General features: G+C 40.2%; 1 protein-coding gene across 4 annotated transcripts in view; it reads left to right on the top strand.

Moving 5' to 3' along the window:
• vti1a (vesicle transport through interaction with t-SNAREs 1A) overlaps positions 1-20,768 on the top strand; it is a 115,703-nt gene that overhangs the window by 55,694 nt on the left and 39,241 nt on the right. For all 4 annotated transcript variants that reach the window (XM_069155462.1, XM_069155463.1, XM_069155464.1 and 1 more), the window contains one exon: positions 20,399-20,469. In XM_069155462.1, the coding sequence (XP_069011563.1) occupies positions 20,399-20,469 (71 nt within the window). The remainder of the gene's footprint in view (positions 1-20,398; positions 20,470-20,768) is intronic.

Consider the following 20,768-nt stretch of genomic DNA (forward strand, 5'->3'; position numbering starts at 1 on the left):
ACAACACGCACATTAACGCTCAATATAATAACCCTAAAACATACATAAACATATAAATTTGCTTTCTTGCGTAAACCCACACAAAACCAGTCAATAGTGTTCTGATAAGACAAATATAGACTATAGACTCCAAAACTTCCTCTCTCACACACACACACACACATGCACGCCACGCCCTCAGGCTCTGGAGACGGCAGCAGTGGCATCAGCGGTCTGATAGATGGATCCTGTCTCCTTGTGATCTCCACTTGTCAGACAAGCGTCACACAAAGCCCAAACACAAATCAAAAACGCAGGTATGGGGCACATGTCAGTTTGATAGGACCTTGCGGTTGCCTCCCCATCCATCAGCAGCCAAGATGCTCATCCTTCGACTTGGAATGAGGGGTGTTAACGTGCGCCTGTCAGAGTATTTGGGCTATTGATGTATCTGGTTTGCAGACTAATGGGTTGAATAGGTGTGTTTAGTTTATGCTGAGAGCGCTGTTATCCTGAGTTTTGTTGTCGATAAGAAACCATCCTGCATTAACAGTAGTTTTGGACTGGCTGCTGATCGGCTCTTTATGGGCCAGTATGGGGTGTTGCAAAAGGATGGATGCAACAGAGTTTAGAGTTTTATCCAGACATAGTTGAACCTGGGTGGATCAGCACATTAGCACACTTGTTAGGTTAAGTGGTTGATGCTGCAACAACTTTCACCTCCAGTTGTGGACCTCCAGTAGTTCCCACACTTTGTAGCTATTGTTCAACACCTGAATGTCACAGGCAAACCACAAAGGCAGCCACCTTGTCCAACAACACAGCACAGCATCTTACACCCCCACCCCCCCCCCACCACCCCCCTCACTTGCCAGACAGCAACAGCCCAAACTAGACCACAACAAAAACCGAGGCAGAACCCACCTTTTGTTTACTACTCTCAAAGGTGGATCACGGACTAGGCCTGGTAAGGGATTGTGACAGAGGTGATGTCTAAATTAATCATTCATGCTCTTTCACATGGGCTATAGTAACAGGCCTGAAATATTAATGACAGCTGCAGAATAAATTTGATTCCCTTTTCTCTCTGATTATAATCCACGAGCGTGCTCACACACACATGTTTATTTATGCCCTGGAGATGAGGTATGGGGTCACTATCAGGAGTTTGTCTACACACACACACACACACACACACACACACACACACTCCTTTTCTCTCCCTCTTGCCACTTGCACTTGTGTACCACCTCATTGTTTTGGAATATGTACATATTTTTCACATGTGGTGGGCGAGTGGGCTATACATTATACATTATATGCTTGTACCGTCTAGGTATGATATACTGTATGAATACTGGGCAGCTGGCAGCCGGGGTTTTTTGTTTGTTATTTTAATTAGTTGAGGGCTTTTTTTTCATACTTTTTTGGAGAGCACAACCTGAGTGGAGAAAAGAGGGCGCAGGATGTGTTACTTGGTGGAATTTCTGTCTTGAGGTAATCTGACTTGCAAACTGAGACACGCCTCTGTTCAGGTCATGCCACTTTTGCCTTTAGGAACTCTACTGCTGGGGTCTTTCTGGGACCTTGTCAGTTTCACAGTGGTAAAACAACCACCAGCAAATCCTTTAAAGACCCTTTCCAATGACAACCAATGGCAATTTTTAACCTTGTTAACTATGTCCATGTGGTGTTTTTTACGTGCCAGAAGATAAATGATGAATGACATGATCAGTCAAGGCTGAGCATTTCCACTTAGAAAATTGATTATTCCAATGAAAGTGTTAAAAACACGGATTCAAACTGCCAGGGTTTCATATATCACATACCGAAGAAACAAATGCCGTCACCTTGCGAAGTTGGACTTTCCACATATGAAGCTTCAGGCAAGCGGTGGAATGATGGAGGGTTGGGTGAAGATATAGGCGGGGGCTATTTGTAGATTCACAGATCTACACGTACTGAAAGAAGGCAAAGGTGTAGAGTTGCATCAAATAACAGCCTGCCGTGACAACACACATTGGTTGGTGAGCTGCCATTATAAAACCTTGAGTGTGGCATTCTGGCCATTGCCATCTTGTTTTTTTTGGAGTCAGCAGTGACCATATTTGGATTAGAGGGTGGGGCTGGGGAGGAGAAAGGGGTGGATCTAACTGACACTATGCCTACCCACCTATACTGGAAACTAAACTGGACCCGAGGCGTGTCAATTAAATCAGACAAACACCCAACATAGCTCAATTTGATGCTTAATATATAATTAGTTACAGAATTATTTTCAGATGTACCTCCAGAATATTGATCAGCATGAGTTAATTTAGCTAATGACACTACAATGACTTGTAAAATAAAATAATTGACTTCACATTTCTGGAGAGAAGTTGACATTTGTTGAATGTGAGTATGGAGCCAGAGGTTTTTGGAGCCAGCCCCTAGTCACCATTAGTGGGATTTCTCTTTAAGGCCCTTTCAATTGGCTTCACTTTTCAGACCTGGAGGCTACGTTCATATTTTCAATGTACACTCTATAAATTATAATCCAAACTAAGAAAAAATTGCAAGAATGTAATTTCAAAGAACAGAGATGCGTTTTTTAGTTTTAATTAATAGCAGGAGAACAACGCAATTTAAACAGTCTTGTCGACATGACTGAATATTCATTGTGACCAAGCCTTACAATAAAGTATTCTGCAAGTTTTCTAGGTAGTGCAGCTAAAAGTCACCAATCAAAATGACCCATTCTGTGACTGTGACCACTTGACAAGTCTGCAGCAGTGTGACAGTTGTCTCTCACAAAATGTCTCCGGATTTTGTTTTTCCTATCCCAGACATCACTGCGGTAAGCCTAATTCACAGCAACACAAACTGGGCCCGGTGCACAGATAACTATCAGCTGTTTATGTCTCAACATGTCACTCGAGATGTCTGTCTTTTTCTGTCACCTTCTTGTATATCCTTCCTTCCTGTCTGCTCCCTACTTTCTCTTCTGTAATGAGGAGTACAGAACAAACCTACAGGTTATTTCTCTAAAAATAGCATATAGGGTACATTAATTCAAGTTTCTTACTTTTGCTGGCAAGAATCAAACCAGACTGTAGATTTCCAACTAAGTAGATGTTTGTTAGGTCAGAAAGTCTCTGGTTGAGTGTCAGTTTCGCTTTGAGCTGCCCTTTGGTTAGACTGCTTGGTCTAGCATCACGTTTCTGTCATCACTGATTTTGTAGAAGCAATTATGTAAAAAGTTTTCTTGTTGACTTGCTTTTCTTCATATTGTTTACGTACTCCAGCCTTTGTTTGTACAATTAAATAAGTGATGGGCCTAATTTTACACATCATTCAGTTGTCATCTCCTCTCGGGGGACGGGCTCGTGAGCCGAATTGTCAGCTAATTTAAATTCATCATGGTGAGCTAATGCCGTCTCCTCATTCCTCGTCCACGTATCAAAGATGGATTCCCTGCTGTTTTGAATAATCAAAAATAAAAATTTATAAAAAGGAGTTTTAGGTCAAGATTTGATTTGATGTATTTGGTAGCAGTCCCTGTGGGTTAATTTTTTATTCCTGTCTCTTGTGAGAGCCTCCAAAGGAATCAGCACTGATTCGAATTAGTTTCTAACCTGCTGCAGGTGCTTAGTTTTATGACACCATATGGACATTTATTTGTAACTTGTAAGACTGTAAGGTAATTTCAGGCTAATCCATTTCAATAAAACTTTATGGCAGTGATGTGTGTATTATATTATGTCATGCCCTGTGGAATTAAGCTCAGTCATGTGTTGATGCTTATATTAAGCGTATGTATCGCTAAGATGTCGTATGTCATGTAATCTGTTTTTCCTGTCTGATTTTGGTGGCGTTTAGCCTTGACTGGCTCTGCCACAGTGTGGTTGCCACTGTGACATGACAGCGGCCACAACGTCATGCTCTGTTTGAGGTAGAAAATATCAGTCAAGAGATGCTTTCTTTCCTTTTTGTCTGTGCAAGCAGGCATGCACACATTTTCTCATGTCTGATGGAGTGTATGGGAGTATTCTCTACATGAATATTTGTGCGTTGATGTGTGTATTTGTATATTTGTGTGTGTGATCCTAATGATGCCTTCCCCCCCTCTATTCTATTGGGCTGTCAGCACATTGCTGGTGACTGTCACACAGAGCAGCCCCCCCCTCCCCTCCAAATCTTGCTGAGATAGGTCATTTTTCAGTGTCAGGACAGAAGATTCACGTTGGCACCAGATAGATCCGGGACACATTGGACTCATTATTCTCTGTTTGCATATGTCTGCTTCATACAGAAATACAAGATGATGTGCACGGAAGGCTTGGGCTGAAAACCTACACCATTTCTCAGTGCTTTGTTTCCATTAGCCTAAGCGATGGCATTGCTGGACATCTCAGGTGTAGGACAAATGGAACAGAACTGTCCAGCTCTTCACACAAATCAAGAGCTCATTAGCAGTGGGGGACGCTATTTTTGATTGGAGGCATGAATGCAGAGATCCTAGATATGAAAGCATGTGCAGGATTTTATCCAAGACTTCATTGTAGGAGGTCAGATCTAGATTTTATGTTATATTAACACTATATTTATTTAGTTCTATCTTTTTTATTTTTTTTTATTTCTTATCGGTTTCTTTCTGGCCTCCATTCTCTCTTTCCCCATATTCCTTTTTTAGGTCACCATGTCTATTTCTAACCAAAAGTCCCATCGCTCTGTCCATTTCAACAGTCCTCTTGCTTTCCCACATTTTGCCAGGCTTCCTCACTCTGTCCCACCTCCTTCCCATTTGACAGGGGTGGATGACTGTGTGGGTAGATATTTGGCAATGCAGGGTAGGTGGGGGTCAAGGCCTGTGCCCCAGGAGTGTGGTATTTTAATCTAGGCTATTTGTAATGACAGGCCTCCTATGAGGACAGAGGAGTGGCAGGCTGAGAGGCTCTGACAAGTTCTAATCGCTGTCAGGAAAAGTAGTTGAAGAATGTGCCAGCTACACTCCCCCTCCCCTTCCTGTCCTCTCTCATAGCTGTTGTTCTCTATTGTATTGCTGTCTTTCTCTGTGTTCCTTTTGACCTGTACTTCTTAAAGGGGAGGGAAAGATATTTGTCTTCAACTATTCTGTTTTCTCTTCCCCTCTTTCTTTATTTTGGCTGCCATCCAGGAGCCACTACCTGCCAGAGTAATCCCTTCCTCCTACCTCACCCTTCTCTCCCTGATCCCTGTCCAAAGACCACACATCCTCCTTTCTATTGCTGTAGACATTTGTCATGATTCCTTGGGCATAAAGACTCATATTGACATTGTAAAGTGTTTGTCCCTTGGTCACTCCCAGGCTTCTTGGTTTTATATGTGCTCAAGGAAAAGAGAAAAAACTGCACATCTTTATATCATAACTTTACTCTTTTTTTTCTTTATTTACACCACTTAAATGACTATCTTCTTGTATAAGGCAAATAAAACTATGCAAGAAATGCTGCTGCACATTGCCATGTAGTCTTGTAAAGCCAACAGCAACAAAAGAAAGTATACTGAAAGTTACATTAATTTTCATCAACTAAAAAGCGCTTTAGCTTAGCTTTTGCTATGCTACAAGATGACTTCCTTTTTTCTTTACCAAACTGCACTGCTCTGTTATTTAGTTGTGTTGTGTTTGACCCAATTTGTTTATTTTCAATGAGATTACTATGGTAAACGCTTTTTTTTTTTTTTATCTTAAAGATCCCAACTATTTGCCCCTTTTTTCTTTATAGTACAACTAATAGAAGGGCATATACTATAAAGGCTGAAACACAATAAATTAGAACATTTTTATTTCCTCACTCAAGGCCTGAACCATCAGCAAAAACGTCAAAATACAAATATAAAAGTTCCTCAGAGAAAAACAAGATAGCCAATAGAAGTTTTCAGGTTCAGCACTTGCTGCTCTGCCTCTCTTCTCCTTTGGCACAGGACAAGGGTGGCCAAGCTTTGCCCAGGTGCCGTCTGTGCCATTGGCGCTAAAGCGAGGAGTAGCTGGCACACTTTGGGCATGGCTGCGGCCCCTTCTTCCTCAAAGGCTTGCATCGTCTCCCATCTTTCCCCTCACGGTCCCTGCTGCTCCATAGCCCAGGGAGCTCATTAGGCCAGACTTCCTCTTCATTTAATCCATTTTTCATAGCCTAAAAAACAGTCCCTGATCTTAAAAATCCTGGCTAATTTAAGCCTGGATGTTGAGGAAAAGAGTAAAAATATAATGAAAAAAAAGCAGGCCCGTTCATGCTTTTCATATTTCCGGTGTCAAAATTAAATGTTTTTATAGAGTAGTGGTATGGCCAGAACAGGAAGAGTTCAGAAGCAGCACTAATATGAACAGTTCTTGAACAGAGGTTTAGACCCCAATAGGAAGGATCCTATTCCATCCACTTTTTTGCCTGTTGTCTCAAAATCTTGGGGGAGACCGATGTGTTAACTTGGCCTAATGAAAACATTGGTAATAACACGCTCCCTCTCCGTGTTCCTTTAATTATGTATCTTTAACTGGATACCAGAAGGCCCCTGTAGGATTCCAGCTCCACAAGTTGTGGAAGTGGAGTTTCATTTGTAACTCGGCTCCTGGTGGGGAGGATCTGTACAGAGACACGAATGCAATTTCTCGTTCTTTCTCTCATGCTTGCTCTCTCCCCGAACTCATGTAATTCCTATCTCTCTTACTTATTGATCAAGAGTAACTTTATATGAATATAGCTTCTTTTAGAAACACAAGTATTGGTATTTCCATGGAAAGTGCAGTGTTTTTAAAGATACTACTCTACATGAGATGATTGAGATACCTTCTATAACTTTTACACTATATCCACATTAACACCGCCAAAGTTAATAACCTCAAAAGTTGTCCAAGGCTTTGTCCTTTATCTCTCTCTACGAGGACAAAGGTTTTTTTTTTTTTCCCTTCCCTCTTTCAGGAAACCATCACAGCATTAATATACCTCCCAGGTATAAAGTGTTGATGAGTGCCTGTCTCCTCAGGCTGACACTCATTTCACCAAAGGTCTCAGAGCAGGGGGAGAGGAACACTGACAGTAGGGGTGGAAAAAAAAGAGCTGCTTGCATACCCAGCCAACGGATGTGGCGGAATTGTTAAGCAGTCTTGGCTGCCCTCTCGTTAGCCTCTGAGATGCCTGGTGACAGAGGTGAGGCAGCGAAAGTTGCCGTGGGTTGAGAGTGGGAGGGTCAGCGCCCCTAAGGGTACCATGCCATGGCCGTGCCAGGCCAGGACCCTGTGCCACCGTCTCCGGCGCCTCCTCTGTCAGCATGCCCTCTGCCCCAGGCCACTGCAGAGAGGGCACACGGGGGGCTGTCACGCGTCGGCCCCAATTACAATCAGGGGATGGAGCATGCACAGGCTGTCCACCGTCACGGCTCTTACTGCCATTGTAATGGTTGCACTGTACGCATCTTATCTCTCATGCACATGATGTTCGCAAGACGTGCACTGGCCATAGAATTTCACTTTCCTTTTCACTTAATCTGTCCCTGACAAACCTACATAATCCTCCTTATTCCACCTCATGATTATCAAAATGTGACAACAAAACAAAATTCACATTTTACTTAAAAAATGAAATACCGTTCTGTTCAGCATTGGTTTTCATAACCACATTCAAAAATATTTATTTCCACCTGGCCTTGAGATCTTACACAATAAAAGCACATGAACAACTTGGGATGCACTTCATCAGTCAAAGGCTATGCAACAAATATTCTTGAATTTTACCTCCCTGTTCAGTTCTTAAATTTTGTTTTCCTCCTGTTAAAGTTGTCAAAAAACATTATTATATATAGTCTGCTTAGGTCTGCCCCTTTTCTTTATAACATTGTGTTCCACGTAAAACCCGGAGAAATAACCTACAAGCTGTCGGATCAACAGATAGTTTCCACTGTATGCCATTAATATTCAGACTGACAAAATAGTTGGCTCATATAGCTGGAAACGTTTAATACATTTTGTCTACTGAAGTTAAAGGTGCACTGTAGAGTTTTCTAATGAAAAAGCAAATTTACAATTACGTTGTGTTTCTCACCAAAGTGAAGGGTTTGCGTCCTTCTAGTGTAACTAACATGTTGAAAGTATTTTTCATCCACATAAAGAACCTGCAAAACTGATTATTATTATTTTTATTTTTTTTACAACCTACATTTTTTACTTCCATGTTTGCTAGCTTGGAATCTTGTTCCTTTACAATGTTGGTGCATTGCTGCCACAGCCAATCAGTGGAATAACGGGATACATTGTAAAAAGTTTGACACAAAGACCCTCTAGTGGTCAAAAAGAAGTCACTTTTGTGGTTGATGACCTTCGTTAAATGACGTCCTTCTTAAACCCCGGTCATATGTGCGTGTGCTTTTCACACCGAGATGAAGTACGGTATCCTCTAGTGGACTGATGGATGTATTACACACTTTGGCTTGATACCTGCTGAATTTGATTTGCACGGTTAGGTAGAGGGTGGACTGTCTGCATTGTTATCTCTCAAATGATACTAAACTTGTGTGGATGAGCCATGTCCACATGCACCAGTCACATGTTTAGTAAGTCAAGAGACAGGATGTTTAGTAGTTGTCTGCCAGTTGCTGATCTATGCTAAAATATCGGTATCTAAAGCAATACAAGAATTCAACGTCCGCTCCTCTAAAGCTGTGTGAGACTGTTTGGTTGAACGAATTCCAGCCTGATAAACACATAGCTATATTGTCTTCTGACCAGATGCAGAGCTGTTATGTAGTACGTATGTATTTACACAGCAGTGGTGCAAATACAGTATGTACTACATACAAGAGCTCTGTGGCATTGATTGATCTTGTGCAGAGTTTGTACATGTGCATGAAAACAATACAGTAAATGTATTGAAAGCATCAGAGATGTTGCTGGTTTTTGTTCCTTTTGGTTATCTGGCTGTGTTGACCACATGCTGGTTTCCACAGAGAATCCACATACTTGTATAAGAATTCAGCATATTAGCATTAGATTCTCACTATAGGGTGTTGTCCCCATGCTAGGCGGCTGCTGTTCCTGTCAATCATGACAGGGTCACATACCATCCTCCTACCCCCGAAGAGAAAATGACACCTGGCTAAAAAGAACCACTGTGTGTAAAAGAAATGTTGTCCCACCTCCCGGTAGCCAACCTGTCTAAGCAACATTACAGCAAGATTAGCTTTGCCAGACGGCATACATTATTCATGAGGGGAAAATGAAAGGTAGCTAAGGTTGTGTTAATACAGACTTGATGACTCTATGTGTCTTTCTTTTTTCTCCACGGTGAAGCTGGCCCCATCAGCATACTGTAAAACCCACAGGGAGCTGCTCCAATCGTAGAAACTCTCCTCTACCCTATTGTCACATTCATCAGCAAACTTCAAAAAAAGAAAAGCAAATTATTTTGTTCGGCAGCTACAATGACAACGTATATCGCTGTTATAGATTAAAAGCGAAGAATTTACTTGAAAAGAAAAAGAGTCCGAGACAAAAGAGAGCGACAGGGTGGGGGGGGGCTGCTACAGAGTTGACAATTGAGTTATAATATCATGTCCTTTATGAATAATTAATTTGATGGTGCTAAGGCCCCTCAGAAGGTAGATTAAATTCGTTCTGCCATGTCTTAAAACTTAGATATGCTTCATTAGTGGTGAAAGTGGTGGCAGGCATGTTGAGTTTTCACTTAGGCTCTTTAAGTTAATGATGAAGAGCGGGAGACACTTGTCACCCTATGTGATGCCCAGTGTTAGATTACATTTATTTTGGCTATATTGCAATTAGTCTGTTAACGGACAAATTCAGGAATTCAACAAAAACATTTTCTTCTGTGTCTGCTGGTCAGGTGATCCTGGTTGCTGTTTTTAATACAGTGTAAAGTCTGCCTATGCAGGTGTTGTGCTCAGTAGCAAATGTGGCAAAGATAAAAACACCAATCTGAAATGTAAGAAATTATTTAATTTCACCAAAATACAAGGATTTAAAAGAAAGGTATCCAAGACACGACAATACTTCAAAAGTATAGCAGCACACCTTGGAAAAAGAGTTAAATTTCCTTAAGGGTAATCAGACATTTGAGAACAACAGATATTGCTACAGAGACTTGCAGGAGAACCCGATGAAAGCAGGAACTAAAGTATCAGTACAGACTATAAGAACACTAAACAACCAAGGACTTTACGGCTACAAAGCTTTGTTCAGGAATTGTTCCTGAAAAGTCCTTTTGTGGCCATCCCACTCCCAGGATTTGATTCCTGTTGGAAATCTCTGTCATTTCTGGAAAGCAGCGGCAGCATGGCATCCAAAGAATATTAGTGAGCTTGAAGCTTTTGCATACGAAAAACGGGCTAAAATTGCAAAATAGTTTGAAGCTGGACAGAAATGACCAGAAACAATAATTGGAGGTCATAAAGCTCAGAAGATGTTTTTCATCAAATAATGGGGATTGAATCATTTTGCTGCAGGGTGTTTTTGGAGAACATTTTATTTTGTTTACTATGGTACTTTAGTACTATAAGTAAGTTTGACATTATCTTCTCAAATATCACTCAGAAATGCATTAATAAACTTATTTTGACTCTATTTCAATAAACTAGATTTACATTGCCAGAGGGTCTTATGAGGTTAAATCATTTATGTATAAAGTTCTGGATATCAAGTAATGCAAAATGCAGTTTAATACAAAACATGTGTGTTTGTTGAATAGTTGATTAGTTTTAAAGCAACAAGTTACCTTTAGCCAAAGCTGTTGAACAAAGAAATGTAGCTTTCTTTGCTTTTCTTTGTCAAATTAAGTGATTATTCTTATTGCTGTTTTTAGTTATAGATTAAAAAAAAAAAAAAAAAGTATCACCTCACAATGTCCTTGTAATCACCAAGTCACATTTATTGTACTGCACTTGTATGTTTTTTTAGAATAGCCTTATACTTGGCAGAATTTCTATTACCTTTCTAAAATGAGGCTTTCAAAGAGATTGGTTAAAGGACTGAATTCTTCAAAACAGATTGAAAATACTTTATCTCGTAAAGGAGCGATGTAAAGTTAACACAAATGAACAATGTACACTGTGCAAAGGAGCTTTGACATGCCATCACATGTCGTGTCCTGTTATGTATATTCACAGAGGCAGCTGACAATAATCTGCCTTCAACTCTGTGGCCTCGGTCATTGTTAAATGAGGCGCATGATGTGTCTCCCTTTTGTGAGTCCCCTCTGTGCCTCATTCCCCCTATAATAGCAGTATTATTTTCCTTTTACCAGAGCAGGGAAGTGTGATGGTATTAGCCCAAAGTAAAACACAAACTTCTGTTTGTGCTGTCTGTCAGAGCAGCCACAATGACGTGGTGCTCTGATAACAGGCTCCACTGTTGCTTGCTCAAATGAAATTTTCAGGGCACCTCTGATTTGCTGAAGAGAATTTGATGTAGCATGTGCCCATAAGAGAGCAAGTACTCCTGTAGCAGTGAATTATTAAAACAGATTAATGCCTCCGATATGGACATCAAATGTTGAAGTTATGCTATAATATAAGAAATGAGCATATTATAGTTTATTCAGTTCTCCAGTAGGCCTGTGTGGCCAACAAAAGTGTGTAGTTTACGTTTATATCTCTGGCTCCAAGAGAGTTGAACACAAAACTTTGTTTATACTAAACTATTGTTTTTTCATTGTTGTGGTCTTTAATGTGTAGTTTTGAACAACAGTACTTCAGTTTTGGTTACTCACAACCAATTGATGCGTAGCCTATACTTGGGCGACCCAAACAAATACATAAAGTCACTCGTTTTTAACTTGGATTAGTAAATCTTGCGTTAGAACACTTTATTTTCCTCTTATTTCAGCTAGCTAGCATCTGCTGATAGCAAGTAAGACATTTTTGTAACATCAGTAAATTGTAGTGTGTAGTAATAACTTGCAAATGAGGTGTTTCGGGGTAATCTGTAAATGGCAGCTAATGCAAACAACCTGGGTTACACTTTCCTTCTCTAAATTTCATGAAAAATAAAAATATGTACCATGATGTGAAATTAAATTTTCTTTAAAATCAATTTTGTAAAATTGGTAGCCAAAAAGTATTGTTCGGGAAGTGGTATCAAAGTCATGGTATCGGTATTGGAAATTTTACCACTATTTCCAACCCAAAATATCTGGGAATATAGCAGTCTTCTAGACCAATCAGAAACACTTTATTATTTAATCAACTCAGTTTGCATTAACTGTTCTTTTTTTCTTTCTTTTTTGTTTTACATCAATTGATCTACCGAGTCGTTAAGGCACAGTGTCAACCACCTACGCTTTATGTACAAATATTAAATATCATTGAGAGGAGAAGAAGCAGAATAGATGTAACGAAGAAACTAGTTAACTACTAATAATAGGTACTGAGATATGAACTTCATTTACAGAGACTGAGCTGGCCTCCTTAGTTTAACCCCTTACTAACTTTAAAACAACCCCAGCCCTCTCCTTTCTTGCTGTTTTGAATGCCTTTCCCAAGCTTATGAGTATTAATGAATTCAGAGTTTGAGGAAAATAATCTTTAAGTGTTTTCAACTGTCAGATCCTGTCAGTGCAACCACTTCTAATGGCCTGCACCATCCATTCAGGCTAATGTTTGATGCCTCACTTTCATGCCTTCCTTTTCTCCGCTGCTAAATTGCCGCCGACAGTCCTGTGTCCCCACAGATTGTTTGTTTGTCGTCAACCATGCTTGCTTTACATACCATTGACGTAACGAGGATTCATTTAGTAGACTGTTAATGGGGGAAGGGAGGGCGGGGTCCATTGCTTTCTTATATTCAAATAGAATGTGATCACGAGTCAGGTAGCAATCTGTTGTACCGCTAAATCTGCAACAGAACATGCAGCACTGTTGAGAACCTCCAAAGCGATGCCAAATCTTTTGTAAAAGTAGTTCAGATTCTTCCTGTCTGAATTACTTGATGGGGAACAGCTGGGCAGTCGGCCGCAGAAGGCGTCACATCCTCGTCAGTTTGAATAGGAGTGGTGATCAAGCGTTGATCAAGACAGTCTGGAGCCTCTTTTTTGTGTGTATTTCACTCAGTGTTTGCATCATTTCTACAGTGAGGCTGGGTGAGTGAGTCCAACAAAGCACATTTAACAAGCTTTTTCATTCAGGTATTAACAAAAAACTGTCATCAGTAGGTGTTGAAAAGTGCTAAATACCCTGTTGAAAGATAGAGGAAGACTCCCAACAGGCCTTGTCAAAACATGCAAATGAGCTTGACGCCAAGTCCGATTTTGACAAACATAATTAAGGTGTTCCAATTCAGGACATGTTAATAAAGAAGACTGCAGGCCTCCCCCAGGTCTTCACTAATCATAAAGCCTTAAAGCTTTTGTGCACGCGTGTGTGATTTTGTGTGTTGCCGTGTGTATTTTCTCTCCCCAATCTCCCATTTTATTGGATAATGAACTGTTGTAGAGTGTTAGATCTCCTTTCGCAGTCGTTCGCTGAGTTTGAGGAGATAGGCAGGCAAGAGCTGCCCGAGGTGTGGTGTTGTACAGATAATTAAAAGGCAAGAAATTTGTGTTTCGCTCTTTGATCTGCCTGTCAACTTTCTGATTAGAGACGTAAAAGCCTTTAATCAACAGTAATGTGATGATTAACGCTCCTAAACTGTTGAAAACGAACCAGAGGAACGTCAAGTTTTCTCTTTCTTCTTCCCCCCGCCTCCATATATCTCTCATGGAGTCCATTTCCGAAAAACTGGCCAACTTTTCTCCCTCAATCATTTCCACGAGGGGTTATTAAATCAGATGTTGCGTTTGATTAGGACCAACTAACGAGTTGTTTTCCTCTACATATACCTCTCCCTTCCCTTTGCATTATTGGTAGTGCTCAGATTTACTTAATGTGTTTGTCTTCCAAATCCAACATAACATTTTTCTTTCATTAGAGTCTTAGGTCATAATTGTATTACAGTGCTTATTTACTGAGGGGACATCATTTATACAGCTACTTAGCTAATAATAAAATCTAATTATTGAAATTGTAGCACTCAAACTCTGGATTTATTATCTAGGTTGACTAGCTTTGAATAAAGTTTAATGTAGTAGTTTTTTTGTGTGTTTTGTTCATGTACTATTTCTTTTTTATATTTTAGTTGCAGTGTGGCCAGTACAATTGACACAAATGTCAGCACTATGAATAATGCATAGACAAATTAGTTCATTCGGATACGAGTTTTAATTCTACACTTCATACATTTTTTTTTTTAAATTTTGACCAAGTTTAATCAACACATAAAAAAATCATTTCCCAGTGCTGGAAATGGAATTAATAAGTCAGCTCTGTTTGAGCTTCACAATTGACCAATCGGGATATGAGTGGTGGTGGAATGTGTATAGGCTGACCAGCCGTCTGTAGAAATTCCCTGTTTTTTAATTGAAGACCTCAGAAAGTACTGCTCCTGCCTGCACATTGTTGCATGTGGGGCAATCACAGCAAGCACGCAAGTCCATTAGTTTTCATTTGGATGGTTCAGTGAGACTGGTTGATTAAGTCCAGGCAAATTGCTTGTAGGAACCCTCATTCTCCACTCACTCCTCCTGCTTCTCAGCCCTTTGCCACCAGCAGGGTTGTCGTTCAGGTTAATTTAATCTGGTTTGTTAGACATTTTAACACAATAGCTTTGTGGCTGTCTAGATGCCTTGGCACTGCAGAGTTTGCTGCTGTTTATTATTGCAGAACTTTGCATATGAATGCTCTAACTGTATTGTTAATTACACTTATAGTAAATATTCTGATTCCATTGTTAGTAACCCATAGAAAGCAATGCAATGTGTGACTGGCCATGTCAAAGTTTCTGCAGCTGTGTCCACAAGGACATGTAGGTATGGGTAATTTCATAAATGTAAAACAAGCTATTCCTTTCCAAGCCTCATCAATTCTCATTGAATGTGGGTGAAGGGGACTTTTGCTGTTTAAAAAAAAAAAAATGTAAATCTGGCATTCTGAGAATTTGACTTTGAGGCTGAGGTGAAGGGAAAAGAGGAGGGGGAGCTCAAATAGAAAGAAAATGTAGCTTTCAGTTCTCTCCACCCCGGTTCAACTTTAAACAAATGGTTCTATTACCAGCTGCTCTCCTGCAGGCCCGGTCATTTATACCCATTAAACTTGCGTTTTATCACCCATAAGACGGCCTTACGTCTCTCCATCCACCAATTGTCTATAATCAGCCATTTAAAACAGCAGCGGAAATTTCTTTTGTGCCTTGCTTCGGTCTGACGGACAGGCAAACGAGCTGGGAGGAGGAGGGACAGGGGGAGCAAAGAGGGAGATTTTCTGTGGAATGATGAATAAGCCAAGTTGAGTGGCTGACTAACAGAGATCTGTCTTAATCAGAAGTGATTTGTCAGAACAGGAGCTCTGCAGGGTCAGGGCGCAGGCGATGAATAAAACAGAGCCTGGCGGAGTGAAGAAAGGCCCCAGAAATCCACCCTGACTGCCCACCACCACTCAAACACATGCAAGGGGAAGGGCCGGTACATGGGCTAAGTCAAGACAGACTGGGATGGTCCAGCTTCTTCCTACCCAGAATAGTCCTTGTTTATGGCTTTTTTAAGTGTTTAATCTCTTGCAAAAACAGGCTAAACTCATCATCCCAACACAACCTATGTACACAGCAATCCACTAGCACGCCAGAGCATGTAACACACCCAACAGTCCACTGCAGGATACGGTGCCAGGGTCATGTTTTGTCTCACCTTTGGCATGAAAAGTAGGGGCCTTGTGAGGTTTAGGGAAAAAAAACTACTTCGGCACAATAGGATGTTTGGTTAGGGTTACAAAAAGTAACTTTTGTCACATAAGTTACTCAATGTATGTAACCTAAGTTGAATGCATTTCATTATGTTTACTTACTATGTATTATAGTAATCTTATGTAACTTACTTGCAATACTCGCTTTGTCACATCCTCGAACCCTGATCTCCTGGATAAAAGTCCTGGGTTTGAGCTGTCCAATACTGTTATAAGTATTAGACTGTGTCTTAATTACTCTTTGTACTTCGTCACATGACCTTCTTCTTCGACATTGGTCATACTTGCATGTTCTTTTTACTCCATGGTGAGACAAAACCTGGCAATGAAAGGGTATCCAGTAGTGGACTGACAGGAGTATTGCACGCTGCATACAATGGCTATACTCAGGGTGGAAAAGTCTCAGGCTTAAAATGATGCACTTTTTCTTGTGAAGGACTAGAAATCTCTGTATTAAACCCTTTATTGTCTCTCTTGCAATATAACAGTTCCTAATTAACTTGAAATAGACTTTCTTAAAATTAAAAGTAATCTGTTTTAACATCACTGAGCCCCCAGGTGCTATATGTCATCCCCTATGACCCATCACCTCTTTGGCACCTCTTTATTTTGAGCTATCGCTCAGTGCGAAGGCGCTAGCCTCATGGCCTGTGGGCTCAGCATTACAAATACATCCCATTGTGGGTACAACTTTGATGGGGGTGATGAAAGTGTGTCACCAGGCAGTTGTAGACTTGAAAAGTCTTAAAAAAAAAAAAAAAAAAGCTTCTCTGGAAGTGTACAAAGACAGGTAACTTTACTCACCTGGGAGTCACAGGCATATAAGCTGACTACTGCACTGTGTTTCCGTGTGTGTATGTGTGACTGATAGAGAGTTTGGGAGAGAGAAAATGTACGGTCTAACATTTATCAGGCTCCTCCTTACCTCCCCTTAACCCCCCATGGGTTTCCATACCCCGTTTGTTGGCAGTGTGTGGCTTGTGTCCAGATATAAGTGTGTGGTAACCTTCAAAAAGTGGTCTCAACTGCTTAATGAAAAGGAGCTGTGCTGAGCCTCTGAGCGCAGCACTATCAGGTCTTGTACCCTTTTGCCTCTGGGGACAGAGGGAGCAAGGCAAAAAAAAAAAAAAAATGCAACATAGAAAGACAGTCAGGGGCCCTCAGACAGTGTTACTGCTATGAAACAGCTCGTCTAAAATAGATGATGCCTCCAATTAACTGTGTCCATGCACTGGATAAAGTTGAAGGCTATAGAGTTTTGGATAGTACCAGAATTATTTGCTGTCTGGGCAGTATTGTCCTTTGCCATGCTTTGCAGATATAAGCAGTTTATCACATTTTAACTTTGCACATATAGATGAATAGTTGAGCTTGTCTTAGGAATGCACAAAGAAATAACTAAACCTTTTTGTTGTTATTCAAGTTGGGCTGAAAATATTTCCTTATTTCTGAATCTAGTAGTTATTTTCTCACTTAATTGTTGTAAAATGTCATAATTGATGAAACAGTTCCCTCAAGTCCAAGATGACAGGTTTCAGGTAGGTACAGATGGGTTCAGATAGGTTTCAACTATACACTTCAAGTTTGTCCCAAGCTTATGAAAAGCTCGTCCTAACTAATCAGCTGGATCTGATCAAAGTTTGACATTTTTACTTATAATTATTTATCAAAATAGTTTCTGGACATGTTTTTGTTGATTGACTGATCATTGCAGGTCTGTTCAATAGACAGTGCAGACAAAAATCTGTATTATGTTGTTTTATAATGCTTCGCTGTAACATTACAAATTACATTACTTCATACACTAACACTAGAGAAGCTATTTACCCAGTAAATATGTGTTGCCCACCTTATAACAGTTAACAAAAGGTTGCAATGTTGAGCTTCTATGTCAACAGTCTGTCTGTGTATTTAAAGAAAATAATTCCTAATACAGTCATTATTTTCCCCTCGATCTAATTTGTGCGTTCAACTTTTCTATACTAATTCTTTTCTACAGTTACATTAGAGGAACAAGTTAAATTAAGGCTCTGGTGCTGATGTAAATGTAACGTAATGGAATAATGGGCTTGTTAAATGGACCTTTGGGGATGAGGATCTTTAACAAGAGAGTCAGAGCAAGGCCTCTGGGCCAGGCTTATTTAAATTGTTAATAGCTGTTTAAACAGGAGGGGAATATTTTATACACTAACGAGCAACAAGTCAGGGACATTAACACCAAATTTTGTCTCCTCTCTGCATGTTTTTTACCAACTGTACAGTTTTTTTTTCTACTGACCCACATGTTTGACCCGGTCATTAAATCTGTATTTATTTTATGAAAGATATTATACAAATTTAATATGTTAACATCGCAGCAGTCCGAAGAGCTTAGGTGGTCCAGTTAGCTGTATGTTTTCCAAACACTGCTGCTGATTTTATACCATCCTAGTCATGGTTATCCTTTGAAAATGCCACTATTGAGCAGATTCCACGTTCCTCATATCACTCTATTTGTTTTTCCTAGCATCTTGTGTAATGGAACTGTGCTGTTGTTTCCATTCAGGTGTATATACCATTTTCTGTAAAGAATTTAGAAAGGTCTCCCTCTTGAGCAAGATCGTGCATGGTACCTCTCTACTTGCAAGGCAAAAAAAAAAGTGGATGCAACTTCCACAAAACACTTACTGTAATTTAAAAAAAAAAAAATGCGTATTTTTCTACAGCAGCTATTAGACTTGTCAAGGACGACCATTCACTTGGATGGCTGGTACAGTCCCTCATCATAGGAAACACGTACTGTTTTCATATCATCCTTTAGATAGCACCAGCACTGTATTCTCCACAGCATCCCACAATACAGAAACTTGAATCCACTGTGCTTCCATTCTTGTTCACTGAAACGTAGCTTGCCAAGGCTATTGATTGTTTTTCATCCTTTTTTTTTTTTGTCCTAATACCTGTCTGTTACCTAAACATACATGAGACCATCATTACAAAACCTACCTTGGTACAGAATGTGTGTAATAATTGCTCAGTACTTGGAATAAAAAAAAAAAATCTTCCCTGGTCTTTTCTCCCGCTAACTCATCCATCTTTTTACACACTGCAAACCTTTCCAATAATGCACTTGCCGTCAAAAAAAGAAAACCTACTCTGCTGCTGCAGTGCTTGTCACACTCATTTATTTAAAAAAATAAAGCCACAACCCTGACAGAGATGGATAGATGTGCTTATTTGTCTCTTTAACAGAAGATTTCCACTTCAAGTCCCCTTCCTGTTTATCGCTTGTTCTTCTCCAATCGGGACGGGGGAGGGCTTGTATTTTTATGGTTATTAATACCTGCATTCAGTCTTTTAATCTGCCCTATTTGTCACATGTGACTGTCTGACTGCACTGTTTAATCTGGGTATCCTTCAATCTGTCTCGTCCCAGATTAGAAATTAATGAAGGCAGGAAGAGACACATTTGAGTCAGTTACAGTGTAGGGGGGTAAAAGGGATGGGATGAATGGGAGACGAATGTCGTTCATTTGACAGTGCTTTCTCTTTTTTCCACTTCTCCCTGATCCCTTTTCTCCATCTCTCTCTCTCCCTCTCTATCTTTCTCTCTCTCTTCTCTTGTTTAGCTGCCAGATGTAGCCCATTTTTGCACTGCTCCCCCCCCCCCCCAAACAGGCGCTCAGCACGTGGGCCCTTTGGTGTGCGGCACCTGTGTAGTGTAATACAGTCAGCAACTGTGTTGTTTATTCCGGATTTGTTTGGTGCGCTTGAAAGCCTGTCTTTGATCCATGCAAAGATTCTTCACTTTTTTTCCTTTTTTTTCCTGATTCATCCTCTGCCTCCCTCATTTTTAAACACTAATGCTCTAGCAATATGGTTACATTGATGGCAGCAGTGGGTTTTTATGGTGGTGGTGGTGGTGGGGGGCAACTTATTTGGTTTATCTTTCTTTCTATTTTTTTTATTTTTTATCCCTAACCCAAGGGACAGGAAAATGACAGTGACCACTGACAAGCTTGTCAGGTGCCTTGTTGGGGATGTTTTATAACTGTGCGTTAATGTGTTTACATCCACAACTGACGAGAGGCATTTAAAAAAGAATGGATTAATGAATATTGCATTGACTGAGTGGACCCCACTGGCAGGCTGGATGCTGGGCTATTGTTGTCTTCAACTTCATGTCTGTTTACTTCAGCTTTTTAAGAAGGTTTAACACATCCCACAGCTACATTATTCTACTATCTGCCTGTGCGACACTCCTTTTAGACAGTGCTGTGGCTCCACACTGTACAAAGTATGACACACATCCATGGTCTTGAAACGACTCACAAAGGAGGTCCAGATGAAAAATAGCACATTCTATTCATCATGGACAGAAAGAAAGGTGATTTATACAGTGATTTACACATGATTTATTTTTAAAAGGAGTTATTTATGTATTTACTTTTATTTATTTATAATTAGAGGCCTTTCTAAATGTTGTGGGTATTCAAATGATATGGATATGACAAGTTATTTCCTACTGTCTTTTCACTGAGTACCTAAATCATTCATTGATTCAGAGATGTTTCTATTCTGTTTTGAAACTGTTGGACATCCTGTATGGTACGTCTTCCTCACGCTGCGTGTTCTCCTTTTGCAGAACAAGTGGGACAGGAGATTCTTACCAACTTGCACAGCGACCGTGAGAAGGTCCAGAGAGCCAGAGAAAGGGTGAGCACACACCTGCCACCTGCACACACTCAGGCATTCATTCTGACAAGCATTCGCGAAACCGTACGTGTTACAGCTGGTTAGCAACACTGTCAACATTTACTGCGTTTTTCAATGGTTTGCCAAGTAAACACACCAATGACAGTCAACACACACAAACATGCCATACACACCCTTGGACGTACTTACACTTGTGTTACCTAATGTGCCTATTTATAGATAGGACTGTTTTACATTCAAATGAATATGTTTAGTGTTCGGTATCCATCTGACAATATTAAGTTCTCTTTTGCTTCATT

Source organism: Embiotoca jacksoni, unplaced genomic scaffold, assembly GCF_022577435.1.
Source record: "Embiotoca jacksoni isolate LCO1_2020_lvr unplaced genomic scaffold, fEmbJac1.0.p SCAF_20, whole genome shotgun sequence".
Lineage (NCBI taxonomy): Eukaryota > Metazoa > Chordata > Actinopteri > Embiotocidae > Embiotoca > Embiotoca jacksoni.